Source organism: Folsomia candida, unplaced genomic scaffold (assembly GCF_002217175.1).
Source record: "Folsomia candida strain VU population unplaced genomic scaffold, ASM221717v1 Fcan01_Sc001, whole genome shotgun sequence".
Lineage (NCBI taxonomy): Eukaryota > Metazoa > Arthropoda > Collembola > Entomobryomorpha > Isotomidae > Folsomia > Folsomia candida.
Window position 1 is genome coordinate 17,015,885 of NW_019091193.1, and position 11,424 is coordinate 17,027,308.

The 11,424-nt window shown below is 35.0% G+C and overlaps 1 protein-coding gene across 3 annotated transcripts in view; it reads right to left on the reverse strand.

Annotated features, from left to right (window-relative positions):
* The window catches only part of LOC110842234 (RNA polymerase II elongation factor ELL), a 42,855-nt gene extending 32,012 nt beyond the window's left edge, over nucleotides 1-10,843 (reverse strand). For all 3 annotated transcript variants that reach the window (XR_004833608.1, XR_004833607.1, XM_022087948.2), the window contains exons 1-2: nucleotides 10,363-10,843; nucleotides 4,207-4,254 (exon numbers count right to left, since the gene is read on the reverse strand). Coding sequence is in view for 1 of the 3 variants with exons in the window: in XM_022087948.2 (XP_021943640.1) it covers nucleotides 4,207-4,254; nucleotides 10,363-10,515 (201 nt within the window). In the remaining 2 variants the exon portion in view is untranslated. The remainder of the gene's footprint in view (nucleotides 1-4,206; nucleotides 4,255-10,362) is intronic.
* Nucleotides 10,844-11,424: the final 581 nt, after the last annotated feature.

Consider the following 11,424-nt stretch of genomic DNA (forward strand, 5'->3'; position numbering starts at 1 on the left):
TGCTAAGGTTTTCCAGAAATCACAAAATCCAGAGTCATAAAAAAGCGTTATTGTTCTAATTCTCTGTTGAATTAATGCTTAATCCATTTTCCAAATTAACAATTTTGACAAAAAATAGTAAGGGTGTACTAAAAGCTGTATTTAGGTCGTGGTCATTATTACAGCAAGCAACAAGCCTCTGCTGGTCTATTTGATAAGATACAATGGTTTAGCATTTACATATAATTCAGAATATCAGAAATGTGAAGGGAGTCGCGACACGGAATTAAAATTGCAACGACATTTCTATCGAAATAATGTCCAACTCTAAATTTAAGATTACATGGGCTGCTGCATACATGCAAAAGTTGCGAGCACACTTATTCCACTCATCTACACTACATATGCGCAAATACAAAAAAAGGTAATCCCCCAACCAACATATAAGATTGCCAAGCTGTGCCTTAACACACAATACGTTGACTGTTGTCTTAGACTGAATGGAAAAGATTGCACCACACAAACAGTTGACTCGAGTAGAAACTGCTGAATAGTGCTGAACGACTTTGTACAACAATGCAGATTTTAAAAGCCAACTAAATGAGATTCCACGTACATAATGCCTTCGACAGTAGCCATATGCAGCCACTACTCACTATAGGATGATAAAATACATAATGATAATCATGTAACCGCATTGCAGACTTCTCTTCGAGCCATAGAAGAAAGTAAAACATGTACATTGGCTAGAGCTCTGGGATGCAATGCAATCTGCACACTAAGAACACCATAGTCGGCAGCAGCAGCGTTGAAATTAGGCCATGCACTCAAACCTCACTCACTGTTCATTCCACCTACCTTCTACATAAGTGGCTTATATAAGTATATATGGATGGGTATAATAATAATAAGTAAAAAAAAAATCGCTTGTATATCTTTTATACCTACGTGCACTCAACAGTTTCAATCATAGCACAAAGGCAGCCTGAATAGTAGAATGCGACAAACTAAAAATTACAAAAACTCGAATGCCCTCGTCATATAATTTTCAATGTCCCGATGGTACAGGCAAAAAATATATATTACACTCGAATATGTTATATATCTCGATTGAGGTTGATCATCGTCAATGTTTCAAAATTATTGCGACTCCCGATGTCCTAATAATTCATTCTTTGACTTTGCAGAGACTTATCTAAGATGCCTAAAATGTGCCAGGTACATTTTCAAGCAAGCATTGCATTCAATGAAAGCAAGTTGGAATTTTTTCGGACAATGTTCATTGATCCTAGATAAAATTGTGATCCTATGAATGCATGAGTAACATGTAAATTATCTATTCAAAGTTAATATTAAGATACTCCATAGAATATAATCCGATGTTACGGAATAGAAAGAATTACACTTATTACTAAAATGTACATGTACCATAATTCTACAAATGTAAAAATATTACTCCCTGCTCCCTGTAGTAAATCACATGACACATAATCGTATGGTGCATACGTATGGCATAGGGGCCATCCATAAATTACGTAACGCAAAAATCATCATTTTTTAGACCCCCCCAGCCCCCTCGTAACGGCATCGTAACGCTTCTCGACTACCCCCCTCCCCCTTCGTAACGTAACGTAAATTTGATTTCACCGCAGGTAATTTCTTTAACAGTAACTTGCAAAATTTTCATTTGTTCCAGGTTGTGTAGACAAATGTCGCTTTTATTGCTTCTATTTCTTTTAAATTGCTAGATAAATTAGAATTTTGTGAATTTCTTGTTCAAGAACAACGAAATCATATTCGACATCATCATATAAGAAATGGAAATTGTAAATCTTACAGGTCTCTCAACGTTTACCAAGACTCACAATGGAACCTTTTGTCAAGTTGCACCCGGAAAACTATCGTATGACCATTAATAGATGAGTACAATTCTTGACAACCATCATGCCTCCTAAGTGACCTCGTTGGGGCTCAGGTGATCGGCAAATTCGATCAAATTCTCATCTTAAAGGTAAGGCTCAATTAATCGTGAAACTTACGTCACACCATCGCTCTCCGAGGTCACTGTGGAGGAATGATGGTTCACAAGTAGGCAAGAATTTTGCTCTTCTTTTAATGTGAGCACCATAATGAAAAACGTATTTACATGCGTACACTGAAACCTTCTGGATGACATGAGTTCAATTCGATTTTTAATCGCGTTTATGAAATGCGTTACGTAACAAATTTGTTATACCCCCCTCCCCCTACATAACAATTCGTAACGCTCTTCCCATGACCCCCCCTCCCCCCTCTTGCGTTACGTAATTTATGGACGGCCCCATAGTACAATTGGCTGATTTCAGAATTAAGCATTATATTTCGTGTTTCGAGTAAGAAGAATGACCATTCTTTGCTTACATGAGTTGTTTGTTGTATTTGTACGGTCGTTATAAACTAATTAATAAATCTGCTTATGTACTAGGATTACACTCAAATGGATCATCTTCAACGCTAACCACTAATTAGCTAACGATAGCCAACCACAATTGATAGTAGGATTGACTGAGAACTATGTATGTAGGTGGCAACGGATAGGAATCAATGACATTCCATCATCCCTCTAGGATTTACACATACACGGACGACATGGTTTTCCATATATACTTCACATGATTATAATTCCCAAACATTTACAGTTCTATTGTAACTTTCCAGCTGAAATAAATTGATTCATCAAGTGATGGAAACAACATAAAATGTAACAAATTGTATGTATCAGAGTGACGAAATTTAAATAAATTAACACTAGTAGGCTTAAAGTGCATCACCATTGGCGGTGGTACTGGCAGTCTATATGCAGATGTACAAAAGGCGTTAGGACATGGTTTTGACGAATTCGCGGGTGAATATCTCTGGTGGGGAGTTGAATTTTGAACTGATTTTTGGTCAGTTGCAAGATAATACTCTCAAAAAGATATATTTAAAATTTTAGGCCGATAGCTTTATAAATGCCCCCTCCAGTGCCCCCAGAGTTGGAAGGAGCCAAAAAAAACACTTTCCAAACTGAATTACTCATATAGCATGATAACCCAAGAGGTCAGAGGTGAATGATTGTTAATATTACAACCCTAGATAATCATTGCATGTAATAATAAAAGAATCTACATGAATTACATAACGTTGGGCCTCCATCGTCGCTGATACTTTTTCATGAAAATTGATAAATCGGACTGTGCGCAGGAAAATTGACCTGCTGACCTTGAAAGCGGACCCACTCGGTCAAATGAAGATTGAGGGCAAAGCTCTAAGTGTCCCAAATAATATTAAATTAAACAGTGAAGATTTTGTGTAAACAGTTTTGGAGAGCGACCCTAGCTAATCAGCTGTCTCGGAATCCTAAAAAACTCGTGAACTTATTTGGAAAAATAATGGTCAAATTTTTTCGAAAATAAATTTTACTAATCTTTTTGTGTCCCCTACTGCAGAACTATTTTATCTACAAGGTACAAGTGACAAAATAATAAAATTATTGCGTTTTGGTTAGTTAAATTATTTCTGAAGTTCGACATCGAAAACGACGGGAACTTTTCCAAAAATTTTATAAGGTCTGATGAAAACTCAGTCCGTGGGGTGTAACCACTTATCAAAATTTTGTCAAAAGTACTTACAGTGCAATATACTATATGTACCTTGGATAAAAACCACGTTAGGGATTTTTAGCATAAAAGTCGTAAAATGTGGGGGCCTAGAAAGTGGAAGAGTTGCGTTAAAGAGCGCATTCCATTAGGACAAGTATGAAATTAGACTGCAAAACGGACTTAAAAGATAAACATAAGGCAAACGTGGTTTTATATAGTGAAAAGCATGCTAAGTCCCTTAATAATAGTCGCAAAGACGATTTTTGCATCAGGACCTCAGAAAAAAATATTTTGTTCAACGCCATTTTATAAGAACACTGGTTTGGAAAACTAAAAAAGGACACCTCTCCAAATTTGACCTTGCCTCATTTCGCAGAGTACACAAAATCGGAAGCCAGATATGCTTACCTATAGTTTGAGACATGGGCTTTCACATAAAAAATGTTAGAAATCTCTAAACACCATCTTAAAAACCATCCCGCAATTAAGGTATGAATTCGTCAAAACCATGTCCTAACGCCTTTTGTACTGTTGCAATGTGATTTCCAAATGTTTCTGTAGTGTACATATTCCATAGTAAATCAAGTTTAATGAAATGAGAACTTACCCCATCATTGCCAAGGAACTGTAGAGTTGCATTCTGTCCAGTCTTTTGCTGCAAAACCACAAAATCATACTCTGTTAATGCTTTACTATAATGGCATAAATTTTTAAATCGTGAACTTGAACCACAATACAGGAAATTGTAGTTTTGGATTTAAATGTGGATTTTAAAATTTCAATGAGTTTCATCTCATTTATGCACGAAATGGTTCAATTTAAATACAAATTAGTTCCCTAAATTTTCTTCAATTGTGAATGGATAAAAATGAAAGACCCAGATTGTGCCTTGTGTATGTGCCTTTTAGTAAGTATATGTTATTATTTTATGTAGATAAATTAATAATAATCAAATTAACACATTTTCTCACTTTCGCAATTCATTGTAGTGTGAGAAGGTTTTTATCAACTAATTCAACATTTTTACATTATTTATTCTGTATTTCTTTAACACACGTTATAAATGCAATCATAATCTACAGTACGATATATCAGTGCATATGTAAATAAAATATTTTTTTGTATGTCCCATGAACCGACAGGTTGGTGCTGATTGGACTGTATAACTCTGTCACTACCAACGTTAACTTATGTTTCTTTTCCTTCGTTTGCGAGAATTATTCCATTTTTGTCTTTATTCGTAGCAACCGGTCGAGTGTGTACATTTTGCTTGATTCCGTCGATTTATATCGTCTATAAAATAGCATCGCTCATTAATACTTTATACTAATTATAAATTAGGCCAAGGATAAAAGATTTTCATATCCATATATTTTCACAAGTTCTTTTTAATGCTGCTGACATTTGTAGAATTGATCCTATTAAACCTACATATTTCGTCAAAATTGCAAAAATATGTATGCTATGTACATGTCGCGGGATCATAGATTTGGTTGCGATCACTTATAGCTTTCCATTACACATGCACGAAATACTTCAAATTGCTGAGATTGATTTACACACAAAATTTGGCGAATTTTATTTTATTTACAGGAAATCCCATCGAATATGAATATCTACAAGTAAATTATGTTTACTCAGAAACAAAATCCAAATCTCTCTTATGTTGTATGTAAATATGTGCAACCAATTGTTATTTGACACATTATTTTAGCCTATAAAAATATTATTTTCATTAATACAGTAATACGTTTGGACATCCAGCTCTATTAAATAAGTCTTTTAGTGTTCATTGGTTTTGTGGTTACAAAACATTTACTTTGATGTTCCACATCAGAAATTCCTGAAGAAAACATTTATATTTTACACCGTAAGCAGTAATTCTCCGGGAACAGTGCAAATTGCACTGTACAATGCAAGATATTTCACGAGCATAAAATTTTTCGATTCAATTTTACTTATGGATGACTGAGAAATAAGTCTCCAATGGAGACAACCAAAGACCAATTCATCATCGCATCTAACTTACCTGCATACTTATTTGTGATGACTTTTGTAATATAAATTATTTCGCCAAACTATTTGAATACTAAATAAACCATCTATTTCTTGTAAATTTTTTTACGTCATTTCCACCATCATTTTAGGACACCCATATGGCTATAAAATAGGTAAGACTAATGATTCCGCTATTACAGCTTGGCGTATTACGCACTCTGATATCCTACTCTTCTATAGTTCAAGTGAATTAGTGTATCACGTGGTGACAAGTTCAAAAGATCTGTAATGAAAGAATCTATCATAATGGATAGGATTGTCGTGGTGATGGTGAGAAATCAAAAATCAAACGACCTTGTCGTATCCCATTGTGTGTAGCCCAAACGCCAAGTGATCACTACAGTACAGCTCAACTTGCTCAACCATAAAAATAATTGTCTCAATGCTAGGAAGGTCAAACTCGACTCAACACAGGTCGACAGTGAGTAAATACACTTGATTGCACTGAACGTTAAAACATTGAAAGTAAGTGGCCTTCAAGCCTTTTTCTTTTAGGGGATAATTCCTCTCATTCTGATAAAAATAGCAACAAATGTTCACAACAGGTTTGGTTTCATTTACGATATGTATTTTTTTATGCCAGACTGGTCACCCTGCGAACAAGTAAAACTACAAGTATTTTATGCAATTTTAGATTTTGCCATAATGGGCGACAAAAGTAGTTACATATGCTTAGTAGACTGATCAGGATATACACAACTATATTCTTGGAGATGTTGTACATACAAGTATGAAATCTATTTAAAAAACAAGGAAACAATTTAGGTTGCAATTGCACATTGATTACACGTTCGCATCTTTACTTATTAACAATTGATGATCGAAATACCCTAACAAATTGTATTCGAGATAATTCGCGAAGCTCTCCGCTGCACCCAAAAGTTCTAAGTGTTTAATTCGAAAATAGTTACATAATTTCATCATGACTAGATAATTTTTGCAATCAGTTATTAACACAATTACCCGAAAATCAAAATAATATCTTAAATGAAAATCAAGCTGGATAAAGTTGGGGGAGAATAGAACATTGGTGTTTTTATTTTTGTGTAAATTAATTTCACATTGTCAAGATGCGACTTATATGCAGATTTAAATAATTCGATCAACATGAATAAAATCTCTTCAGTTAAATATTGTTTTTGTTTTTACGTCCATAATAATTCGTTACAAGCGTTGTTCTAGTTTTTTCTAGCTGCCTGTGGGTACACAAAAATGAGACTCCAAACTTTAGAGTCTCCAGACAAACTCCAAAGTTAGGAACAATTAAAAAATTGGACTAGTTGGATACTAAAAATCATATCCAAAGGCAACGGCCACAACCAAGTTTATTAAGAATGTAGTAAGTATGAAGTTTTCTGAGATACTTGCATATGTCAACTTTACGCACAGCAAAATAATACCGCATTGTAATAAGCGAGAGTACACCTTTCCATGTCCCCTTCTTCCTTGTGCATTTTGTTACGCATTTTGTTAGGAACTGAAGGGAAGTTAAAGGAAGGGAAGACCTGTGATCACAATGGTATAAAATCTAGATGTGTGCCTACCTGGTTGGAGGGTGAAACTCGTGCTCTGTTTTTGGACCCGACTAGATCGTATTCCAGTTCTCAAACTTTGAATTGCCATAATAATATAATGCGTGAAAAAATTGCTTGCTCCTTTTGTCCAACGGTCCATCACGCTGGCAAGTCTTACCTACATACATATGCTTTGCCTAGTGGAAGTAAGTAGGGAGTACTTCCTCTCGTTTAGAAACATGCAGTTGAATATTATGGGATACGCAAATAAATAAATAAGCAAACCGAGAAGGGAGCCAAGGAACGACAAACCTTACTTTAAAGGGGTTGGTTGGTTTAGAAATAAGAAGTGTAAGAACATTAAGGAGGACGAAAAGGACTCCTCGGCTCCTGCTAACCTTCACCTAAAAATGGTCTCAACTTTGAAAGAAGAGATCGTCCATATCAAGTAAATATGCTTGGTCGTCCCCACTCATCCCCAAAAACAGGGTTTGCCTAAGACGGGAACAGCTTCTATCTCAGCTGTCTGTCTATCTCTCCGAACTTATTATTGTCAAGTTTAAAGCTCGTTCTGATCAAATCCTTTATCTACACTTGCTCAGAAGGGTAGGCAGTAATGATACAGAACGACGATATGCCTCTTCACACTCAAATAAACCACATTCATACGTATAAAATGAAAGTATAGTGGGACACCCGGTTTTTCGTCTACATAATTTCCTACCCTTCCCTTCTTGCATGAACTTTTCTTGCAGTTTTACTTTATATTTTGTGTTCGTTTGTACGGTCTCATCGCATTGCATTGCATTTAGGGTTTCTAAGTTTCTTTACTTTTATTGCTCCATTTTCATTGCAGTCACTCTGGGTATATTTCTCTAGCCACAGGTCGGAAGGGACACGAGTCATGTAGGGCGAGAGACTCATATGGACAGAGACGAGGGACACGAATGAAACGCATTTGTATTCAAAATGACGACATATGAGGAACATGTACATAAATAATTAATGTCAATGGGATTTTTGTTTAATCCAACAAAACGCGTGATTGAAAGATTGGAGATTAATCTATGCATGGTCATCAAAAAAGTTTTTAAATTATCAACTACTCATTAATATATGTACATTTGTTTGTATTGTATGAAGTACTACCCTTGAGTACTAGTTTATAAAAAAGATGGCTTTACACTGTTCAACTTAACCTGGCAAACCATTTAATGATTTTCGGGTTATTTGGGTACAATAAAATCATGATGGTGATGACATATAGTTATCTACCACTTATCTAATTTGAAATTTGCACTGTCGAACCTATGAAGGGCTAAAACGATGGTGTGTGAGTGTGTCTGCTAACTCTTTGGTACAAATTATAGATTATATTGTGCTCATCATCAATGAAGATTCAGCACCAAGTTTCAATGCTGAGTGAGGGAGATTATGCATTAGTTTGCACTGCCTACTTGAAATAGTATGTACGTAGATAACCACAAAGTCAAAGAGTGTTCAATTTGCCTCTAATTTTACGGCTTATTTATGATGTCGATAACAACGCTTTGTTTAGGACAGAAGGCCTAAATTTCCGAGTCATTGTAATGATTCATCATAATGATTAGCAGGTGGGTGTATACACTGGAACGTTGTTGGTTTGACTATTGAATCTGTTTTGTGCGGTGGGAGTGAGGCGAATAATAAGGGTTGGTTTGATACCGTTAATTAATTTCAAAACTTGAATTTCGTGACGTACATGTAGTAAAGTAATTCCCCCAATCCATTCACAGTCCATTCAGTAATGAATTTTTTTGTGAGATTATATAGCCATTACAATATCAACGAGATTCCTCATTCGCCAAATAGCTTGTCCTAACTCCTCCCAGCATCCCTTGCCCTTTCATTTCGCAAACAAACTGCATCTTGTTGCATTTATTATATTTTTTTTTACTTGCTGCATTTTGCACACAGCTATTCTACTAGCATACATTTTCTAAAATATCCTTAATTTTTTGTATTATATAAACATGCAGGTTTCCATTCCGCACGGTGGTTGTATTATATTGGTTTGTAAATCTTGTTAATTTATATTTTGTCAACATATTTTAGCAATATTAATACTCGGATTGTGAAAGAATATTTCGTTTGTGTGGCTGGGTGTATAAAATGTACGAGTCGTTTTGCGATTTGGTTGAACGAATATTATATGACTTTTGCTCTGGTATGCCAGACTCATTTCATGAACGAAGTGAAGTGATTCATCAAATTCGTTTCAGTTTGCATTTGTTTTAAGCAATTTGGGTATAATATGTACATGTGAAAAATAGTCATGACAAACTTCATGATTTACTCTCAATACAATTCAAATGAATACCACCATACTCTATTTGTCCTTATCCATTGGTAAACATAGTATTTTTTTCTGCTTTTGAACAATATTTTTGTGACACGATGGAAAACTCTGTCATTACTTTTATTAATTTACAAAGATATCCATGTTAATTAAGAACTTATTTTTGTTCTGTATTGGGTTTGACATGATCACAACTAATAGCCTGGCAAATTGATAGCCGGTAGCATGTAGTACAATATAATATAGATAGCAAATAAAATATCTCCCATTTTTCTATCCGCAAAATTTTAAATTATTAGAAAAGATGTGCCCAATTAAGTAAGTGAAGTCCCTCAATGGGTGAAATCTACGAAATCGTTTATAAAGCTAATTTCATTATGAAGAAACTTTTCTTTCTTCAAGATTTGGCCGGGATCCAATAATTTGAAATCCGCACTGAACTTTTGAGTTGTCATACACGAAATACACTATATTCACTACATACTATTTACATTATCTACAGACAGAGTGCTGCGAGGAGACTATTAATTTGCATAGTACAATTAGTACAATGCAATGTTCCATTTTATTTTCGTTTTGCTAGAGCCTATTGTTTCAAACAATAAAACTGTTTGCTGTTCGTCACGTTAAAATTCCCATAATTGTACATTGTTGAAATTGTAGGCATGCCATATTATTATGAGGTACAGTTTATTGTGTAATTCCATAAGCAAGAGGGAGTAAGAAGAAAGATTATTCATATTTTGGCAAATTTTTAGATTAAGAACAACTTCTTCATGAAGAATGAACCTCTCCGATGGATGAACGAGTGTATTTTTCGCAGTGCAATTAAAAAATATATACGAGAGCTTACCTGTGTCCTCAGGTACTCCTCAATAGCTCTAATAGCCGAATCAGTTAACTTAACGAAAAGCACGGTTTTGTTATTGGTAGCAGTTGCATTGTTAGGGGCGGAGGAGCTCGGATAAGATGACAATCCATACTTGACACCTTCGATAAGGGCCATACTCACTGGGGGCGAGTTTTGGTTTCCAAGTTATTCCGGCTGGCAGTATATTTTTTCAACACCACTCACTTTTTACTCTCTCTTCGTCGCAAGTCGTACTACGAGGTGGATAGATATATAATATAATAGGATTGCAAAACTTCACTGATTTTTCACTGATTGTTCGGATTGATGTTTCCTCCCAGAGTCCAAAAAAGAAGTATTTTTTGGCAAATGAGCAGATTTCGAGTTGAGTTGTAAATTTTAGTTTCCCATGAATGCAATTTTATTTTTATACTCACTTCAACATGTAACTTCAAAACCCAAAACCCAACTAAAGGCAGCAGCAGCTCTCGTTCAGTCTCTCTCTTCATCCACCACCACCACCACACTATGGGCAATATCTCTAAAATTGTGGTCAAGTCTTATGGAAAATTCCCCATATATTTTAGTGTCTCAAAAAATCAAGCAAAAAATCTAGATTGTAATAAATAAAAAGATTAGCTGCTACGCTAGCTAATTCTCGACAGCTTTCCTGCCGAGAAATTAAAGGTAAAAGTTTTGGCAATTTTCTTAGGTGCGACAAAAATATAATTTGCTGTAATTATCTTACAAAACTTTAACTTGATTTGCTTATCCCAAACAATATAATAATCCATGCCATATCAATTTTTTACTTGCCAAATTTTTGCAAATTTTATTTTTTGTCATACCTTAGAAAATGACTAAAATTTTAATCATTAATTTCTCGTAGGGAGCAGATCAGGTTATCTTTCTGCTACAATTAAGATTTTTTTAGACATTCCTCTAAGGAGGAATTTCTAAATTTTTAGAAAAAAAAATTTCTGGCCAGAATTTTATCGATTTGGCCCAAGGTGCGCCACCTCATTCGACTAACTAAGCAGTAACCTGCCTTGAACAAAGGAATCG